Source organism: Salvelinus alpinus, chromosome 35 (genome assembly GCF_045679555.1).
Source record: "Salvelinus alpinus chromosome 35, SLU_Salpinus.1, whole genome shotgun sequence".
Classification (NCBI taxonomy): domain Eukaryota; kingdom Metazoa; phylum Chordata; class Actinopteri; order Salmoniformes; family Salmonidae; genus Salvelinus; species Salvelinus alpinus.
Window position 1 is genome coordinate 14,820,106 of NC_092120.1, and position 22,277 is coordinate 14,842,382.

A 22,277-nucleotide genomic window follows, 5' to 3' on the forward strand; every position below is an offset into this window, starting at 1 on the left:
TATTAGCCTGGATATTACTCACCAATTTACCAGCATCGGACTGTCTCTCGACAACAACGCCGGATTCCTGCCGTAATCCCTGAGCCACTACTTCTGATCCTCACAGCTAGCTTGCAGCTAGCGCAGCTAGCGCCACTGCCACGAAGCTAGCACCAGTTAGCAAACACAATTCTACAATTCACAACCTCTCTTTCGCCATCGCCATCCGGCTTGGATTCTCTGTCGACACGACCACGTCTGGTCTGCAGACGAGTGCCCCACCCGCTTTGCCCTCAACCGGCCTCCGTCTGAGCAGACCCCCTCCGTCTGAGCAGACCACCCCCCGGGCTACTAACTTTAAACGCCGCGTGCTAGCTTAGTGGAGGCCTCCCTGCTCCATCTACGGCTGCCCCCTGGACACTATGATCACTTGGCTACATAGCTGATGCCTGCTTGACTGTCCATTAATTCACGGTACTCCATTCTGTTTATTTGTGTTTTATCTGTCGGCTCTGTGCTTTAACTCAGGATCTGTGTGTAGTTAATCCGACCCTCTCTGCCTAGTCGTCGCCATTTTTACCTGTTGTTGCTGTGTTAGACTAGCACCCTGTTATTGCTGCTGTTATCTTACCTGTTGTTTTAGCTAGCTCTCCCAATCAAGACCTGCAATCACTTTATGCCTTATTGTATGTCTCTCTCAAATATCAATATGCCTTGCATACTGTTGTTCAGGCTAGTTATCATTATCATTGTTTTGGTTTGCAATGGACCCCGTAGTTCCACTCTCCGTACCTCTGATACCTCCTTTGTCCCACCCCCCACACATGCGGTGACCTCACCCATTGAGACCAGCATGTCCAGAGATACAACCTCTCTTATCATCACCCAGTGCCTGGGCTTGCCTCCGCTGTACCCGTGCCCCACCATACCCCTGTCTGCACATTATGCCCAGAATCTATTCTACCACGCCCATAAATCTGCTCCTTTTATTCTTTGTCCCCAACGCTCTAGGCGACCAGTTTTGATAGCCTTTAGCCGCACCCTCATCCTACTACTCCTCTGTTCCTCGGGTGATGTGGAGGTAAACCCAGGCCCTGCATGTCCCCAGTCACCCTCATTTGTTGACTTCTGTGATCGAAAAAGCCTCGGCCTCATGCATGTCAACATCAGAAGCCTCCTCCCTAAGTTTGCCTTACTCACCGCTTTAGCACACTCTGCCAACCCTGATGTCCTTGCCGTGTCCGAATCCTGGCTTAGGAAGGCCACCAAAAATTCTGGGATTTCCATACCCAACTATAACACTTTCCGTCAAGATAGAACTGCCAAAGGGGGAGGAGTTGCAATCTACTGCAGAGATAGCCTGCAAAGTTCTGTCATACTTTCCAGGTCTATGCCCAAACAGTTCGAACTTCTAATTTTAAAAATTAATCTCTCCAGAAATAAGTCTCTCACTGTTGCCGCCTGCTACCGACCCCCCTCAGCTCCCAGCTGTGCCCTGGACACCATCTGTGAATTGATCGCTCCCCATCTAGCTTCAGAGTTTGTTCTGTTAGGTGACCTAAACTGGGATATGCTTAACACCCCGGCAGTCCTACAATCCAAGCTTGATGCCCTCAATCTCACACAAATCATCAAGGAACCCACCAGGTACAACCCTAAATCCGTAAACATGGGCACCCTAATAGACATTATCCTGACCAACCTGCCCTCCAAATACACCTCTGCTGTCTTCAATCAAGATCTCAGCGATCACTGCCTCATTGCCTGTATCCGCCACGGGTCCGCGGTCAAACGACCACCCCTCATCACTGTCAAACGCTCCCTAAAACACTTCTGCGAGCAGGCCTTTCTAATCGACCTGGCCCGGGTACCCTGGAAGGATATTGACCTCATCCCGTCAGTTGAGGATGCCTGGTCATTCTTTAAAAGTTACTTCCTCACCATATTAGACAAGCATGCTCCGTTCAAAAAATGCAGAACCAAGAACAGATATAGCCCTTGGTTCACTCCAGACCTGACTGCCCTCGACCAGCACAAAAACATCCTGTGGCGAACTGCAATAGCATCGAAGAGCCCCCGCGATATGCAACTGTTCAGGGAAGTCAGGAACCAATACACGCAGTCAGTCAGGAAAGCAAAGGCCAGCTTTTTCAAGCAGAAATTTGCATCCTGTAGCTCTAACTCCAAAAAGTTCTGGGATACTGTAAAGTCCATGGAAAACAAGAGCACCTCCTCCCAGCTGCCCACTGCACTGAGGCTAGGTAACACGGTCACCACTGATAAGTCCGTGATAATCGAAAACTTCAACAAACATTTCTCAATGGCTGGCCATGCCTTCCTCCTGGCGACTCCAACCTTGGCCAACAGCCCCGCCCCCCCCCGCTGCTACTCGCCCAAGCCTCCCCAGCTTCTCCTTTACCCATATCCAGATAGCAGATGTTCTGAAAGAGCTGGAAAACCTGGACCCATACAAATCAGCTGGGCTTGACAATCTGGACCCCCTATTTCTGAAACTGTCCGCCGCCATTGTCGCACCCCCTATTACCAGCCTGTTCAACCTCTCCTTCGTATCATCTGAGATCCCCAAGGATTGGAAAGCTGCCGCGGTCATCCCCCTCTTCAAAGGGGGAGACACCCTGGACCCAAACTGTTACAGACCTATATCCATCCTGCCCTGCCTATCTAAGGTCTTCGAAAGCCAAGTCAACAAACAGATCACTGACCATCTCGAATCCCACCGTACCTTCTCCGCTGTGCAATCCGGTTTCCGAGCCGGTCACGGGTGCACCTCAGCCACGCTCAAGGTACTAAACGATATCATAACCGCCATCGATAAAAGACATTACTGTGCAGCCGTCTTCATCGACCTGGCCAAGGCTTTCGACTCTGTCAATCACCATATTCTTATCGGCAGACTCAGTAGCCTCGGTTTTTCTAATGACTGCCTTGCCTGGTTCACCAACTACTTTGCAGACAGAGTTCAGTGTGTCAAATCGGAGGGCATGTTGTCCGGTCCTCTGGCAGTCTCTATGGGGGTACCACAGGGTTCAATTCTCGGGCCGACTCTTTTCTCTGTATACATCAATGATGTTGCTCTTGCTGCGGGCGATTCCCTGATCCACCTCTACGCAGACGACACCATTCTATATACTTCCGGCCCTTCCTTGGACACTGTGCTATCTAACCTCCAAACGAGCTTCAATGCCATACAACACTCCTTCCGTGGCCTCCAACTGCTCTTAAGGGCTAGTAAAACCAAATGCATGCTTTTCAACCGTTCGCTGCCTGCACCCGCACGCCCGACTAGCATCACCACCCTGGACGGTTCCGACCTAGAATATGTGGACATCTATAAGTACCTAGGTGTCTGGCTAGACTGCAAACTCTCCTTCCAGACTCATATCAAACATCTCCAATCCAAAATCAAATCAAGAATCGGCTTTCTATTCCGCAACAAAGCCTCCTTCACTCACGCCGCCAAACTTACCCTAGTAAAACTGACTATCCTACCGATCCTCGACTTCGGCGATGTCATCTACAAAATAGCTTCCAATACTCTACTCAGCAAACTGGATGCAGTTTATCACAGTGCCATTCGTTTTGTTACTAAAGCACCTTATACGACCCACCACTGCGACCTGTATGCCCTAGTCGGCTGGCCCTCGCTACATATTCGTCGTCAGACCCACTGGCTCCAGGTCATCTACAAGGCTATGCTAGGTAAAGTGCCGCCTTATCTCAGTTCACTGGTCACGATGGCTACACCCACCCGCAGCACGCGCTCCAGCAGGTGTATCTCACTGATCATCCCTAAAGCCAAAACCTCATTTGGACGCCTTTCCTTCCAGTTCTCTGCTGCCTGCGACTGGAACGAATTGCAAAAATCTCTGAAGTTGGAGACTTTTATCTCCCTCAACAACTTTAAAAATCTGCTATCCGAGCAGCTAACCGATCGCTGCAGCTGTACATAGTCCATCTGTAAACTACCCACCCAATTTACTTACCTCACCCCCCATACTGCTTTTATTTATTTACTTTTCTGCTCTTTTGCACACCAGTATCTCTTACATTTACATTTAAGTCATTTAGCAGACGCTCTTATCCAGAGCGACTTACAAATTGGTGCATTCACCTTATGATATCCAGTGGAACAACCACTTTACAATAGTGCATCTAACTCTTTTAAGGGGGGGGGGGGGGGGGGTTAGAAGGATTACTTTATCCTATCCTAGGTATTCCTTAAAGAGGTGGGGTTTCAGGTGTCTCCGGAAGGTGGTGATTGACTCCGCTGACCTGGCGTCGTGAGGGAGTTTGTTCCACCATTGGGGTGCCAGAGCAGCGAACAGTTTTGACTGGGCTGAGCGGGAACTGTACTTCCTCAGAGGTAGGGAGGCGAGCAGGCCAGAGGTGGATGAACGCAGTGCCCTTGTTTGGGTGTAGGGCCTGATCAGAGCCTGAAGGTACGGAGGTGCCGTTCCCCTCACAGCTCCGTAGGCAAGCACCATGGTCTTGTAGCGGATGCGAGCTTCAACTGGAAGCCAGTGGAGAGAGCGGAGGAGCGGGGTGACGTGAGAGAACTTGGGAAAGTTGAACACCAGACGGGCTGCGGCGTTCTGGATGAGTTGTAGGGGTTTAATGGCACAGGCAGGGAGCCCAGCCAACAGCGAGTTGCAGTAATCCAGACGGGAGATGACAAGTGCCTGGATTAGGACCTGCGCCGCTTCCTGCGTGAGGCAGGGTCGTACTCTGCGAATGTTGTAGAGCATGAACCTACAGGAACGGGTCACCGCCTTGATGTTAGTTGAGAACGACAGGGTGTTGTCCAGGATCACGCCAAGGTTCTTAGCACTCTGGGAGGAGGACACAATGGAGTTGTCAACCGTGATGGCGAGATCATGGAACGGGCAGTCCTTCCCCGGGAGGAAGAGCAGCTCCGTCTTGCCGAGGTTCAGCTTGAGGTGGTGATCCGTCATCCACACTGATATGTCTGCCAGACATGCAGAGATGCGATTCACCACCTGGTTATCAGAGGGGGGAAAGGAGAAGATTAATTGTGTGTCGTCTGCATAGCAATGATAGGAGAGACCATGTGAGGATATGACAGAGCCAAGTGACTTGGTGTATAGCGAGAATAGGAGAGGGCCTAGAACAGAGCCCTGGGGGACACCAGTGGTGAGAGCACGTGGTGCGGAGACAGATTCTCGCCACGCCACCTGGTAGGAGCGACCTGTCAGGTAGGACGCAATCCAAGCGTGGGCCGCGCCGGAGATGCCCAGCTCGGAGAGGGTGGAGAGGAGGATCTGATGGTTCACAGTATCAAAGGCAGCCGATAGGTCTAGAAGGATGAGAGCAGAGGAGAGAGAGTTAGCTTTAGCAGTGCGGAGCGCCTCCGTGACACAGAGAAGAGCAGTCTCAGTTGAATGACTAGTCTTGAAACCTGACTGATTTGGATCAAGAAGGTCATTCTGAGAGAGATAGCAGGAGAGCTGGCCAAGGACGGCACGTTCAAGAGTTTTGGAGAGAAAAGAAAGAAGGGATACTGGTCTGTAGTTGTTGACATCGGAGGGATCGAGTGTAGGTTTTTTCAGAAGGGGTGCAACTCTCGCTCTCTTGAAGACGGAAGGGACGTAGCCAGCGGTCAAGGATGAGTTGATGAGCGAGGTGAGGTAAGGGAGAAGGTCTCCGGAAATGGTCTGGAGAAGAGAGGAGGGGATAGGGTCAAGCGGGCAGGTTGTTGGGCGGCCGGCCGTCACAAGACGCGAGATTTCATCTGGAGAGAGAGGGGAGAAAGAGGTCAAAGCACAGGGTAGGGCAGTGTGAGCAGAACCAGCGGTGTCGTTTGACTTAGCAAACGAGGATCGGATGTCGTCGACCTTCTTTTCAAAATGGTTGACGAAGTCATCAGCAGAGAGGGAGGAGGGGGGAGGAGGGGGAGGAGGATTCAGGAGGGAGGAGAAGGTGGCAAAGAGCTTCCTAGGGTTAGAGGCAGATGCTTGGAATTTAGAGTGGTAGAAATTGGCTTTAGCAGCAGAGACAGAAGAGGAGAATGTAGAGAGGAGGGAGTGAAAGGATGCCAGGTCCGCAGGGAGGCGAGTTTTCCTCCATTTCCGCTCGGCTGCCCGGAGCCCTGTTCTGTGAGCTCGCAATGAGTCGTCGAGCCACGGAGCAGGAGGGGAGGACCGAGCCGGCCTGGAGGATAGGGGACATAGAGAGTCAAAGGATGCAGAAAGGGAGGAGAGGAGGGTTGAGGAGGCAGAATCAGGAGATAGGTTGGAGAAGGTTTGAGCAGAGGGAAGAGATGATAGGATGGAAGAGGAGAGAGTAGCGGGGGAGAGAGAGCGAAGGTTGGGACGGCGCGATACCATCCGAGTAGGGGCAGTGTGGGAAGTGTTGGATGAGAGCGAGAGGGAAAAGGATACAAGGTAGTGGTCGGAGACTTGGAGGGGAGTTGCAATGAGATTAGTGGAAGAACAGCATCTAGTAAAGATGAGGTCAAGCGTATTGCCTGCCTTGTGAGTAGGGGGGGAAGGTGAGAGGGTGAGGTCAAGAGGAGAGGAGTGGAAAGGAGGAGGCAGAGAGGAATGAGTCAAAGGTAGACGTGGGGAGGTTAAAGTCACCCAGAACTGTGAGAGGTGAGCCATCCTCAGGAAAGGAACTTATCAGGGCGTCAAGCTCATTGATGAACTCTCCAAGGGAACCTGGAGGGCGATAAATGATAAGGATGTTAAGCTTGAAAGGGCTGGTAACTGTGACAGCATGGAATTCAAAGGAGGCGATAGACAGATGGGTCAGGGGAGAAAGAGAGAATGTCCACTTGGGAGAGATGAGGATCCCAGTGCCACCACCCCGCTGACCAGAAGCTCTCGGGGTGTGCGAGAACACGTGGGCAGACGAGGAGAGAAAGGTATATAAGCTCTTCTTGCACATGATCATCTGATGATTTATCACTCCAGTGTTAATCTGCTAAATTGTAATTATTCGATTTATTGCCTACCTCATGCCTTTTGCACACATTGTATATAGATTCTCTTTTTTTTTTTTTTTACCATGTTATTGACTTGTTTATTGTTTACTCCATGTGTAACTCTGTGTTGTCTGTTCACACTGCTATGCTTTATCTTGGCCAGGTCGCAGTTGCAAATGAGAACTTGTTCTCAACTAGCCTACCTGGTTAAATAAAGGTGAAATAAAAAAAAAATATATATATATATATACACCAACGTTCAAAAGTTTGGGGTCACTTAGAAATGCCCTTGTTTTTGAAAGGAAAGCACATTTCTTGTCCATTAAAATAGCATAAATTGATCAGAAGTACAGTGTAGACATTGTTAACTTTGTAAATGACTATTGTAGCTGGAAACAGCTGATTTTTAATGCAATCTCTACATACAGAGGTCCATTATCAGCAACCATCACTCCTGTGTTCCAATGGCACGTTGTGTTAGCTAATCCCATGTTAATCATTTTAAAAGGCTAAAGAAGGCCAGTTTTATTGCTTCTTTAATCAGAACAACAGTTTTCAACTGTGCTAACATAATTGCAAAAGGGTTTTCTAATGATCAATTAGCCTTTTAAAATGATAAACATGGGACTAGCAAACACAATGTGCCGTTGGAACACAGAAGTGACGGTTGCTGATAATGGACCTCTGTACGCCTATGTAGAGATTGCATTAAAAATCTGCCTTTCCAGCCACAATAGTCATTTACAGCATTAACAATGTCTACACTGTATTTTTGATCAATTTGATGTTATTTTAATGGACTTTTTTTTTTTTTGCTTTTCTTTCAAAAACAACAAAAACAGACATTTCTAAGTGACCCCAAACTTTTGAACGGTAGTGTATACACACACACACGCACACGCACACGCACACGCACACACATTTATTCTCTCTCACACACACACACACTACGCCCGCCCACACATCACCAATCTACCTAATACAGCCTGGCTCCATGTGTGCCACTCAGACAGTGAGTGTGGGTGGGGAAGGGAGGGTGAGAGGTACCCCAGCCTCCGCTTACAGGTCAAGCCTGCAGCTTTACAAGGGAAATCTCCAGAGCCACTATAAATACCACAGTGAGCTTTAAGGGTGCTGTATATCACGCCAGTGGGCTTTAAGTGCTTCAACTCAACCTATTTTTTTGTAGTTATTTTTTAATAGTGGAATCGAATGAGTGATTACTTTCAGTCCCCAGCATTAATTGATCGGTGCGACTTCAAAACGCCTCCCGCCAGCAACTGAGTTGGCCGTTCACCTCACACTTCAGGACAATATATCATTACTGTACCTCGGTTTCTTTGCTGCCTCACTTGTAGTAACGGGGAACAAGGTACAAAGTCAGGAAACGTTTCATGAAAATCGTAATGCTTTTCAATGGGCACCACTTGCATAGGCGACATTTATTACGCTCCAACTGAAATACTGAGACATCGAATAGGACCTAATGACTCATTCGCAGAAAGAGTACATAAAACAAAGATGTCATGGAGAAAATACTGCCATGTAGCATGTAGTGAATAAATCACAATGAAAAGGTTTTTCAAGTTTTTTTATTTGTTTTTATCATCTTGAAAAAAAAGTGTCTGGGAAAAAACTCCAGTCTCCTTTTTGAACACCTGAGTGTGCAGATGTGGAGTCACGCAATAAAAGTAGCGATTCAGCCGCAGCGCTCACGTGCGAATCTCATCAGCCAGCTTTGGTTAGCGGCAGACTAGACTAATTGGTTCCAGAAGTGTTGCAGTTCGCACTGCCTGGGATGGCAGGGGACAAGGGAGTGTGAGTGAGAGAAAGTGTGAGAGCGTGAGAGAGAGAGAGAGAGAGGCCAGTAATGAAAGGTCAGCCATGATCTAGAACTCCGCCGCAAGTGTCATACATCACAGTTAAATGTGGGGCCAGTGACGGTTCACTCTCTCTCACACACACACACACACACACACACACACACACACACACACACACACACACACACACACACACACACACACACACACACACACACACACACACACACACACACACACACACACACACACACACACACACACACACACAAACACACACAAACACACACAAACACTACTGTTTTGGCCTACTGTTACACCTAAACACAGTGCATCTTTATCCACAGAGCATGGCTGGCTACAGGAAGGGCCAATGCTCAAACTAGACCTAATGGCCCCTAAAGACTCTCTCTCTCACACACACGCTAACGCACAAACACAATGAGGCACACTGGACACATACAGGGACACACAAACACTACTGTTTTGGCCTACTGTTACACCTAAACACAGTGCATCTTTATCCACAGAGCATGGCTGGCTACAGGAAGGGCCAATGCTCAAACTAGACCTAATGGCCCCTAAAGACTCTCTCTCTCACACACACGCTAACGCACAAACACAATGAGGCACACTGGACACATACAGGGACACACAAACACTACTGTTTTGGCCTACTGTTACACCTAAACACAGTGCATCTTTATCCACAGAGCATGGCTGGCTACAGGAAGGGCCAATGCTCTAACTAGACCTAATGGCCCCTAAAGACTGGCTGTCGACTCCGCTTATCATCAAGTGGCAACTCCCCCCACACACCACGCCCCACCCATCCCACCATCGCCTGGAGGGCATTCTGCTAGGTGCACTATTTTCTGACACTCTTTGACATGGTCGTCGTTAAAAACAACATTCTTATTGATTGGTTAATAGGGTTGTATTCCACTAATTGTTACCTCTGAAAGTATGTTTCGGTCTCCTTGTCACGTACTGTATTTTCTAGTAAAATGTTTGGGACAATGAAATGGTGTAGATAAATGCCTACTTATATCTCTAGCTTTCCATTACAGTAGGATACCGTTATCACACCTCTATGCCCTCAGACGAGGGCATAAATGTTCGATTAGCACATCGTATCATTCTCTAAAAGGGGTTTCTACAATGTTTTGTGGTAGCAGCACGTTCAGTCTCCTACCTCAATGGGCACAGCCAGTGGTGCTGGTGCCGTCATGTAGCCATATCGCAGCAGCATCACCATCAGAACACAGCGCAGCAACTCCAACATGGATGCCGTTGGCCTGCATAGGGAAAGAACGTAACAACCGCCAATAAGGAACTGGTTGAAGTGGCATTTCGACTCAATTGATTCAAGTCATTTCAGTCATGGTATTGAAATCCAATAGATATGAGAGAATCTATTGATCATTCATTATTGAAGTGTTTTCCATGTCAATTTTCTAAATTGTTAGATTGGGTTGGCCCACATAACCTTGAAGTGGACCAATCTGTGTGTGCAAATTCCAAGCTATTTACAGTGATAGATAACATTACAGTAACAGTGATATGTGACAGTACAGTACCGTTGGTCGATGATGAAGCCAATCGATGTCAGACTGAGTAGAATGTAGCCAGTCATCATCAGAACAGTCAGCTGGGAAAGCATCTATAACATAGACACACAAATAATGCTTATCATGAGAAAAGGTTATGGGAAAAATACATAAACATCAAGTACAGATGTAGGATCTTAATTTGAAAACCCTGTTGCAGGAGAACTTTCATGCAATGCAAGAAATATAAAACTTAGTGTATTCCAGGTTTAAAAATGCTTCTGATGTTTGTCTTTCCTCGTTGAAATTTCAGACTTGATTTTCCCTACAAAAATGTCCATAAATTATAATCAACATAATAATTCACATTTCCTCTTGCTGTAGGATTCTTTTTCTGTTGAAGCAAACTGGCTCAAATTAAGATCCTGCATCTGTATGGTGAATTATGGGCACAGGAGATTTGACTACGAGTGAAGTCATGAACCATGTCCCTTTTAATAGCCCAGACTACACATCTATACACAGTAAGCTATTATATTACATCTAGGTCCTCTACACAATGTAGTGTAGAGTCTTGCCAGTAGCTGTGACTCACACAATTAAAGCAGCCCCAGCACCTCTCTGATTCAGAAGGGTTGGGTGGAATGCGGAAGACACGTTTCGGTTGAAGGCATTCAGTTGTGCAACTGACTAGGTATCCCCTTTCCCTTTCTCACGCTCAATATAATAGGGATATTACCTCTGACCATGTCTGTTGAGTCCCGCTAAGGGACTTGACCAGAGTGGAAGACGTGGCGGTACATAGCTCTCAGTACCGCTACACATCAAGCCAAAGCAAACACTATGAAGAACACTAGTCCTATACTGTACACATTGACATTGACCTTGGTGAGCTGTTTGTGTTTTGTTCGCACACAACCCCAACCTGTGGATGGATACATGAGTGGTGAAAATACATGGCCTTAAGTTCCTAACCTAAAAGACAGCTGTAAGACTAGCTTCTCCTAAGGGACTAGATTGGTCTGCCAGAGCAGGGGTTGGATCTTCAACACTCCACCCAGAGGCCCTGACATGCAAACCTCACTGGTCTCCTTCCATGCAGTGCATAGACAACAATGTACATTCCCAACAGGCCATATATGGCATCAACATATCAACAGGAAGCAATAAAGTAGTATTTCTTCATGTTTATATGGTACAGGCCCTATAATCGTTATACCCCATATTCCCCTAACCCACACGTGGGAAAGTATAGGCAGGGCGCTACTATATGTATTCAATTGAGGCAAATAAGAGGTTATGAATCAACTATACTAAACCGTTTCCATTACATGGATTCCAAAGACACACAGTAAACTTAACCATCACTAGAGTCAGTAACGCTTAAGGCGAGGTCTAAATTGGCAGTAATACAGTAACTACACAGTTATTGTAAGCTAATTACCAATCTATTCAGAATTGTATTATTTGGTAATTGTATTTTATTTATTTATTACACTTTATTAGGTTATTATGCTGTCTTGCACCCACTGGTACTGTTACCCAGGAGACAATGCAGGTCAGTTAGGTTACATGATCTTTACTTTGGCTATCTCTACCCTGGGGGAATGGACCCTAGACACAACTTCAATGATTGGATTTTCATGCCGGCTCAGTGCGCACATTTTTGATTTTGTCCCATATCATATTTCAACAATAACAGTGAGTGAAAATAAATGAAATTCACCATCTGTTGGTGCTTCAGTGACTCCAGCACTGGACTGATAATGTTATTGTTTCTATATCCCCAGAGACCTGGAGATTAACTTGTTATTATTATGGTTATCATCACTACCATTATTCTTTTCAGGACAAGAGATAGGTTGGTCAATTTACCTGTCTGTTCTCATCGTAAAATTACCCAACCTGAAATAAACTTGTAGCGACACGAGGGCCGTGCATCTTGTAGCGACACGATGGCCCTGCATCTTGTAGCGACACGATGGCCGTGCATCTTGTAGCGACACGATGGCCGTGCATCTTGTAGCGACACGATGGCCGTGCATCTTGTAGCGACACGAGGGCCGTGCATCTTGTAGCGACACGAGGGCCGTGCATCTTGTAGCGACACGAGGGCCGTGCATCTTGTAGCGACACGATGGCCGTGCATCTTGTAGCGACACGATGGCCGTGCATCTTGTAGCGACACGATGGCCGTGCATCTTGTAGCGACACGATGGCCTTGCATCTTGTAGCGACACGATGGCCGCGCATCTTGTAGCGACACGAGGGCCGCGCATCTTGTAGCGACACGAGGGCCGCGCATCTTGTAGCGACACGATGGCCGCGCATCTTGTAGCGACACGATGGCCGTGCATCTTGTAGCGACACGAGGGCCGTGCATCTTGTAGCGACACGATGGCCGTGCGTCTTGTAGCGACACGAGGGCCGTGCGTCTTGTAGCGACACGAGGGCCGTGCGTCTTGTAGCGTCACGATGGTCGTGCGTCTTGTAGCGACACGAGGGCCGTGCATCTTGTAGCGACACGAGGGCCGTGCATCTTGTAGCGACACGAGGGCCGTGCATCTTGTAGCGACACGATGGCAGTGCATCTTGTAGCGACACGAGGGCCGTGCATCTTGTAGCGACACGATGGCAGTGCATCTTGTAGCGACACGAGGGCCGTGCATCTTGTAGCGACACGATGGCCGTGCATCTTGTAGCGACACGAGGGCCGTGCATCTTGTAGCGACACGATGGCCGCGCATCTTGTAGCGACACGAGGGCCGCGCATCTTGTAGCGACACGATGGCCGCGCATCTTGTAGCGACACGAGGGCCGTGCATCTTGTAGCGACACGAGGGCCGTGCATCTTGTAGCGACACGATGGCAGTGCATCTTGTAGCGACACGAGGGCCGTGCATCTTGTAGCGACACGATGGTCGTGCGTCTTGTAGCGACACGAGGGCCGTGCATCTTGTAGCTGTCAGGACCCGGTGCGAGAAACAGTCACTAATAATCGTCAGAACCCAGAAGATGAGGCAGACACAGCAGTACTAGCGATAGTGGTTTAATAAAGAACAAAATCTCCAGGCAAAGAAACTAAAACCACAATGTCCAAAAATCAAGCCAAAAGGCACAAAAAAAAAAAAAAACCTCAAAAGACTACTCAAATAATACACAAAACTAAACCAGAGAACCTCTGGAAAATCCAACAAGAGAAAACACTGAATAAAACAAGGCTTGGGCTGGGGCTGGGTGCTAACTTACAAACACAGAGCAAGGAACTAAGGAACACACAGGGATTAAATACTAACAAGGGAATGACCTACAGGTGCAAACAATAATTGGAGCAAGAAAAACAAAAGGTACAAAAAAGGTGCAATGGGGACATCTAGTGACCAAAAACCCGAACAGTCTTGGCCAAAACCTGACAGTAGCGACACGAGGGCCGTGCATCTTGTAGCGACACGATGGCCGTGCATCTTGTAGCGACACGGGGGCTGTGCATCTATACCCATGATGTAATTAAAGGCTAACTTCATTTGTTTGAAATTTTTTAATATCTTTGAATTAACACTAAGATCCTGAGTTGTGCTACACTGCATCATCAATAGTCACGGTAAATACGTGCCTAGTGAACATGGAGGTATACATACATACATGGACATTGTTACTAACTTTGTTATTTTCCCTGGAAATCCTGATTACAGCATCCTAAAGGCTATTTAGGTTGGGAAATGTTTGGGAAATGGTTGACTTGGCAATTAAGGCGTTTGTGTTCACTGTTAGACCACCAGCTGCTATGCTGCTGTTTCATGCGCTGGTGGCCAATAAGAGGAGGGAACTCTTTGACTGTGGGCCTATGTGGAGGGAGGACCACAACTAAGGGAACACCATGGAGGTAGGAATCACATGAAGACAGGCCATTTTGTCTCAGTTTGAAGGGCTGGGTGGGACAGCACATTTTGGCTAACCAAAACTATGCCTGGGGAAAAAAGCAGTCCAAAGATAACTACTGAGGAAACCTGACTTTCATTTTTTTGAAAGAGGAGGGGGGGGATTTTGGCTCTGAGAGTGGAAAATAATAGACAAAGGTTATTTTAAAGAGGACTGACAGTGAGTCATTCTGACTTGATGGTAGCCGAGTCACTATTTTTCTGGGTAAATACTGTAGAAAAACAACCCAATTAAGAATGTCATAAGCTAAAATAAACAGAATGTTTGTGACTTCGTTCCTTCGAAGAAAATGAAAATGACATTATTTCAAATGGCTAAAATAAGATAGAGCCCATGTTTTCTCAATCCCAGTTGATTATCTATGACTGGTAACTCTTGGGATTGACAATACATACCAGCCTTGACTCAAACAGATCCTGGTAAACACCCAACAACATTAGACCGTGTATGCACACATAGACTTTCAGAGCCAGAGGCCAACTGGGATTGTATGGCAGCTCTTCTCCAGTAACCTGTCAATGACATAATAAAAAAATATTAAAACAGCAATATAATACAGCTATACAAAAAGATGAGACAATATAACATCATTCCTGAATGTTGCGATTTTTTAATGGGCCATATTATCATGGCTTATCTATACGCAGATAATAAGATACTTTGAAATTATTCACTACAGAACATCTATACTGTTTGTACCTTAAACTTTGTTTAAAACACCAAATTGTAGAGAACTACATGTTGAATTGGTACAGGTTTCTTGCAGGGGGTCTTGGGTGAGATTTCCTTCACATTACTTCCCTTGTAGGTGTTCCAGCCCACAGCTCTGCTTAGCCTCAAAAGCCAACACATTCGACCCCGACTCTCTCTCTCACTCTCTCTCTTTCTCTCTCCTTAGAAAATATCAACGCACCCGTCTAGGCCTACAATGGCAAGCCTTTCAAGATATTTCAGTCAAATTCCAGCACCCTCCACATGTTTAGAATCACCATGCAAGAGTTTAGGGGCCAATTTAATCATAAAGTCGAGGGGTGGAGTTTTTTTTAAGTGTGAAGGGCCTAAATACGTGCCACCATCAGCGCTATTTCAAAGCCAACCGCCGGGGCTCCTGATTGGCACTATAGTAACACACACACACACACACACACACACACACACCCTTTTGATCCCTAGCAGGGTACCCACAGACTTACTATTTAAAGTGAAAATTAGCTTATTGTGTTCCCCCCTTTTGGGGTGGCAGGTAGCCTAGTGGTTACAGCGTTGGGCCAGATCAAATCCCTGAGCTGACAAGGTAAAAATATGTTGTTCTGCCCCTGAACAAGGCAGTTAACCCACTGTTCCTAGGCCGTCATTGTCAATAAGAATTTGTTCTTAACTGACTTGCCTAGTTAAATAAAGGTTAAATACAAAAATGTAAAATAAAAAAAATATGTATTTGGTGTGGTGTTTCCATGTAAAGGCTGTGTAAAATGTGAATCTTTCATGTGAGAACACTGTGAGTCACTTGGATAGTAAGGATAGTGTTTTTCTTTACGTCATAGTGATAGTTAATGAAGTATGAAAGTGTCAAATGTGTCCCTTTTGGGAATGTAGATACACCAAAAATGCTAGAACACTGTCTTCAACTCCCTCTTCACACTCTCTTCTCTCCATGATTCCCCACGTCTTACTCTCTCATCTATCACTCTCTCGTTTTCTCTCCCCCTCTAATGACAAAACGTGTTTTCATTTTGAATGTGGCAGTACCTCGGGTACCTCTGCGTGATCACCCAGCCTTGGTTTGCCAGGTTTCCAACTTGGTCCTTTCCAGAGGACGCCCAATTTATTGAAGATTTTCTTGTATCTGTTGAACCTCCTCCACAAGTATTTATAGTAATGGAACTAAAGGAAAAATATAAAAGATATACCATCACATTACAGTCACATTATATTACATAAGCAGTTTTACTATAAAAGCCCTGATATTACTACATATTCATGGTTGTCAATGCTAATCTGTGCGTTAGTTAATACTGTGTGGAGAATGGTCCTCCATTTGGAAGGGATTGCTCATGCACTAAGTTGCCAGCGGTAAGGGCAGTGAAAATAATCAAACACAACTTCTAGTATTTCATTTTATTGGATTCTTTCACCTCTGCTGGGCGGTTTGTTTAAGGTTGCGTAATAATGTTATGGTTAGAGCATGACTGTTCCAGTGGTAACATTTACTCGTACAAAGTGATTGAGAGTAACTGCTCTACAAATGGTTTGATTCCACTGATGTAATACAGAGACAATCAGACAGTTTGCATGCAGTGTCAGCTCAGTCTAAACACTGTGACAATTTGCTCTTTGATAGCTTGTATATGCATTTATAGTCTAGTAGTTTATATCTTACAGTGTGCAAAATAAAATACAGCAAATAAGAAAATGATCTTGTATTTCGTATTTTCTCTTGGGACTAACCTGAATCTGGAGGATTTCATATGTGTTTATTTTGTGTACGAGACCGTAGACAACTTTATCGCCCTCTGGAGCAAAGGTACCTGATAAATCAATATAAGAGAATGTAGTTATAACGACAATGCCATATTACAACAAGCACTCACCCTGTGAACCTTTACTTACCGAATAGTCTGTCCCATATTATCAGAGCTCCCCCGTAATTCTTATCAATGCAATACTCATTTCGCCCTGCCAATGAAATGCAACACATCATTTTCCTTTTTTGCCACTGCACTGATCAGCTCACGTCAAATATGGTAAGAATATGTGTGTTTGAGAGAGAAGAAGAGGCTTTCTTTCTTACCGTGGTGAACTCTGTGGTGACTGGGGGTGTTTAGGACCCACTCCAGAGGTCCCATATCTCTGATCACCTGAAAGACAGAGAATGTACATACATTAAACAAAAAATAATACAAAAATGTATAGCCTAGCTGCCACAATTTGGGTTGGTTTCCCGGACGTAGATTAAACCTAGTCCTGGATTAAAAAACTATTTTAATAGAGGTTTCTCGCAAATGTATGTTTTAACTGGTAGTGCACTCCTTGGGTCTTTGTTTGGCAATTTGGTTAACATACAGTAGCAACTAAATGTATCTGGCTAGAAACCTTTTTTATAAGACTAAAGCATTTTCTTATTTGATGAGTTAGGTCTAATGACAGAAATCGTGAGGTGGCCAAATTCCCAGATGGAAAAAACAATATTTATAAAATGGAAGTATAAGCAACACTAGGATGGAGAGCGGTGCCAAGACCAAAACGCAGTTGACACTGTTGATAATGCTCTTACATACACTTGAACACACACACATGCATACACGCATGCTTGTAATAGTAGCTACTAGCTAATATGAACGCACACACTTCCTTCCAGACAAACAAATGAATGCATGCACAAGCATTCCAAAACAATATCTCAGTCATTCATAATCAAACACGTATGGCTGTTCAATCACTCTATTAAGCAGACACACACACACACACACACACACACACACACAGAAAATTCTTACAGATCATGCCATAAGGCACATATTTCAGAAGAATCTGATTTTTCTTTGGGTGCAACTTTTACAGACATTTTGATGTTAAAGTCTACCACTGATCGTACAGTCAGTCTGGGAAATTATTTTTAAATGATTCATTATTTCCATGTAATGAGTGGTCTGGCAACAGCCAGAGTTTAATCATGAATGAAAAACTTTCATTCCCAGATCAGGTCTGGGAATCGCGTGCCAATAAATTATTCAACATCAAAAAAGTCTATAACGAAATCATAAATTATACCCCCCAGAAAATTGTGATTTTATGACTGTTTTCACTAATAGTGTACTAAAAGATGGAAGTGATTCCAATTCCATTCATTCCCCTAACGATTGGGGATTGTAAAAATGATACTACCAATCACTTTAAAGGAGAATGATTGGTCTTGCTTCTGTTTGGAATATTTCATCAAATCTCATTATTTTTTATTAAACACAGGTTTGACTTGAGCTCCCCTTAACAGCAGTTAGTATAGGGACTAGAGTGAGATAACTTTTAGCCAAAGTAGCTTTATCTCTGAATTATTTTACAGTTTACGCTATTACAGTAATTGGGAAATATGCACAATGAATCTTGTAGAATATTGACTACATGAATAATCATCATTAAACAGGGACGCATTCACTAGGCATGAAAATAAGCAAACGGGCCGAAATGAGGAGAGATAATGGTAACCTGAGACTGGGTGGTACTGTGGGCTGCATCTACCTCAGTGTGGATCCAGAACTGGTAGAGCAGGTTGAATTGGATGTGAACAGCGAACACAGAGGGTGGCACTGCCAACGCCATGGGGAGATAGAACACCTGAGGACAGACACAATGAATATCCTTAAAAGTACACAATAAGATGATCATTGTGGATAGTCAGATTAATATAATAGTTCCATTTAATCATTTAGATGCTTTGCAAGAAAAACTATTTCTCTAATAATCCTGTGGACACATCCCGAAATCACCAATCAAAATAAACATTCTACCACAGCGACAATGTTATTTTTGAGAAGCCTATTTGATTCTGACATATAAAGTTTGTATGTGAAACTACTTCAAAGATGCATACTTTCAGTTGTTCTGAATACACTTCACTCGCGCTAAAGAGAGAGGCACGCTTGGCTGGTGCTAGCACATGCGCATATCAAATACACCACTGGAACTACGATTAAGGTGTTTACATGTCCTAATAATTCAAAAGATTGCGTATACTTATTACCGTACGCCGATTAAGGCAAGCAGAGTCATGTCAAACTCAGCCTACTGCCATAATCAGTTAATCAGTTTAATATCAAATTATTAGTGTACATGTAAACATACTCAATGACTATGGATAAAGAACAGTATACCATACGTTGTGCATAACACAGCATACATTGTGGTGAAGGAGCAAATGTTGGACTTATCTGCATTTCTAATGCGGCAGGTAGCCCAGCGTTTAGAGCGCTGGGCCAGTAACTGAAAGGTTGCTGGTTTGAATACCCGAGCCGTCAAGGTGAAAAATCGGTCGATGTGTCCTTGAGCAAGGCACTTAACCCTAATTTGCACTATGGCTGAACCTGTAAAACAACACATTTCACTGCATCTATCCGGTGTGTGACAATAAAACCTGTTTTTCTTCATCAACCTTTGCCATCTCCAGCATCACACAAAAGTATGTTGTTCACAATAGAATAGAATAAAATAGCATAGATGTTCCAGTGGTTGAGAAGGGCTCTTACCCATGATGAGAACTGCTGTGTGAGGGATTGTCTGAGGGCTGTGGAAAGGTTGTAGTACTCTGAGCTGTGGTGGACCTGGTGGGCAGCCCACAGGAAGTTCAACTCTGTCGTGGGAACACACACACACACACACACACACACACACACACACACACACACACACACACACACACACACACACACACACACCCTTTTGATCCCTGGCAGGGTACCCACAGACTTACTATTTAAACCCCTTTTGGGGTGGCAGGTAGCCTAGTGGTTAGAGCGTTGGGCCAGCAACCGAAAGGTTGCTAGATCAAAGTTTCTCTTTGAATTAAATATGTGGAACTCAACATCCGCTGCACCTTGGTCCCGTTCTTACGACAGCCGTGACAGAATATCCCACCAAAAGAGGACCAAACAGCGTATCCACGAGGTAAAGGAGTTTTGGACATGGGAAGAAGTGATGGGTGGATGCGAGACCCTTCCTTGGAGGCAGACGGAAGGTAATAATGGAGGACAGCGACGACGACCGGGTTCGCGTCCACAGAAAGCCCAAGGAAAACCCCAAGATTTTTTGGGGGGTGGCACAAGGGGTGGCCGGCTGAGCCGCGGGAAGAGCCAGAGCACATGGAGCAGGCGATAGAGAAGTGGTCAGTCGACCCAAGGAGAGTGCCAGAGCCCGCATGGGAGTCGATGGAACAGTGTGAGGAAGGATACCGGAGAACGGAGTTGGCTAGGAGTATGCGGCAGTGCAAGCGTGCTGAAGAGCGGGTCATCAGTCCATATGTGACGGCTCCACACACCAGATCTCTAGTGCACCTCCTCAGCCCGGTATGTCCTGTGCCGGTTCCTCGCACTCGCCATGAGGAGCGTGTCATCAGTACGCTGCCAAAGAAACCCCAAGATTCTTTTGGAATTCTCTTTTTCATGGAGCTGGCGGTCGAGCAGCGGAGAGTGCCAGAGCCTGTGTGGGAGTCGGAGGAAGAATTCGATGAAAGATTCCAGAGAGAGGTGATAGCGATGAGAATGCTGCAGCACACTCGTCCTGAAGTGCGTGTTCCCAGTCCGGTACGTCCTGTGCCTTCTCCCAGCACTCGCCCGGAAGTGCGTGTCCCCAGTCCGGTGCCACCTGTACCGGCTCCACGCACTAGGCCTCCAGTGCGCATTCACAGTCCAGAGTTTCCGGCGACGGTTCCCAGTCCAGAGCTTCCGGTGAAGGTTCCCAGTCCAGAGCTTCCGGTGAAGGTTCCCAGTCCAGAGCTTCCGGTGAAGGTTCCCAGTCCAGAGCTTCCGGCGACAGTTCCCAGTCCAGAGCTTCCGGTGAAGGTTCCCAGTCCAGAGCTTCCGGTGAAGATTCCCAGTCCAGAGCTTCCGGCGACAGTTCCCAGTCCAGAGCTTCCGGTGAAGGTTCCCAGTCCAGAGCATCCGGTGAAGGTTCCCAGTCCAGAGCTTCCGGCCACGGTTCCCAGTCCAGAGCTTCCGGTGAAGGTTCCCAGTCCAGAGCTTCCGGTGAAGGTTCCCAGTCCAGAGCTTCCGGCGACGGTTCCCAGTCCAGAGCTTCCGGCGACGGTTCCCAGTCCAGAGCTTCCGGCGACGGTTCCCAGTCCAGAGCTTCCGGAGCTTCCAGGAAAGGCGTCCAGTCCCACTCCATGGCAGGAGCCTTCCTCTGTGCCGATGCCCAGTCCAGGCATAGTGTTCAGTTCCGCTCCAGGGCAGGAGCCTTCCTCTGCGCCGGTGCCCAGTCCAGGCACGGTGTCCAGTCCAGCTCCAGGGCAGGAGCCTTCCTCTGTGCCGGTGCCCAGTCCGGGATACGGTGTCCAGTCCAGCTCCATGGCCGGAGCCTTCCTCAGCACCGGTGACCGGGCACGGCGACCAACCCAGCTCCAAGGCGGGAGCCTTCCTCTGCGCCGGTGCCCAGTCCAGGCATGGCGGCCAGCCCAGCTCCATGGCCGGAGCCTTCTTCTGTGCCGGTGCCCAGTCCAGGCACGGCGTTCAGCCCGGCGCCATGGTCGGATCCGGGGTCTGGGGGAGGCTACGACCCGCACCGGAGCCGCCACCGACACTAGTCACCCCCCCCTAACCCCCCCATTTGGTTTCAGGTTTTGCGGCCAGAGTCCGCACCTTTGGGGGGGGGGTACTGTCACGCCCTGACCATAGAGAGCCCTTGTTTCTCTATGGTGTAGTACAGTGGTTCTTAACCTTGTTGGAGGTACTGAACCCCACCAGTCTCATATGCGCATTCACCGAACCCTTCTTAATTGGAAAAATAAAATATGATTTTTTCAAATTCAAAACATAGGTATATATTTTACTGGTGCACAAAATGAACCGTGCATCAACATCAACACCGTGTGTTCAAAGAACAAAATCATCAAAACATGATTTTCCCACAAAAACAAAAACATAATAATGAATATTTACTGCAAATCAGTGTGACTTCTGCTGTTGCCTTTCAGAGACCAGTTCAGAAATGCGCGGCTTCACCTTGGCAAGTGCCACTCTCATGTCATTTTCGCAACAAAGTCTGTTCCTTTTCTTCGTTTTTATGTCCAGCATCCTCGAAAAGGATTGCTCGCAAAGATATGTTGTAACAAACGGTATGAAAATCTCCAGAGCTTTCTTAGCAATAACAGGGTACGTTACCATTTGTTGACACCAAAACGTTGAAAGTGTTGTTGTTCTGAAGAGTTGCTGTTGAACCTGGCTCTGCTGAATTTCAATGATTTCATCGAGGTATTCATCATTGACATCTGTTGTCTCAACACTAAACGTGAACGGCTGTCTCACCCATGCTGGA

General features: G+C 46.6%; 1 protein-coding gene across 2 annotated transcripts in view; it reads right to left on the reverse strand.

Moving 5' to 3' along the window:
• LOC139563913 (alkylglycerol monooxygenase-like) overlaps nt 1-22,277 on the reverse strand; it is a 54,176-nt gene that overhangs the window by 15,583 nt on the left and 16,316 nt on the right. For both annotated transcript variants that reach the window (XM_071382924.1, XM_071382925.1), the window contains 9 exons: nt 19,496-19,599; nt 18,492-18,587; nt 17,047-17,113; nt 16,866-16,931; nt 16,704-16,783; nt 16,005-16,139; nt 14,651-14,767; nt 10,347-10,429; nt 9,962-10,064 (listed from right to left, as the gene is read on the reverse strand). In XM_071382924.1, the coding sequence (XP_071239025.1) occupies nt 9,962-10,064; nt 10,347-10,429; nt 14,651-14,767; nt 16,005-16,139; nt 16,704-16,783; nt 16,866-16,931; nt 17,047-17,113; nt 18,492-18,587; nt 19,496-19,599 (851 nt within the window). The remainder of the gene's footprint in view (nt 1-9,961; nt 10,065-10,346; nt 10,430-14,650; nt 14,768-16,004; nt 16,140-16,703; nt 16,784-16,865; nt 16,932-17,046; nt 17,114-18,491; nt 18,588-19,495; nt 19,600-22,277) is intronic.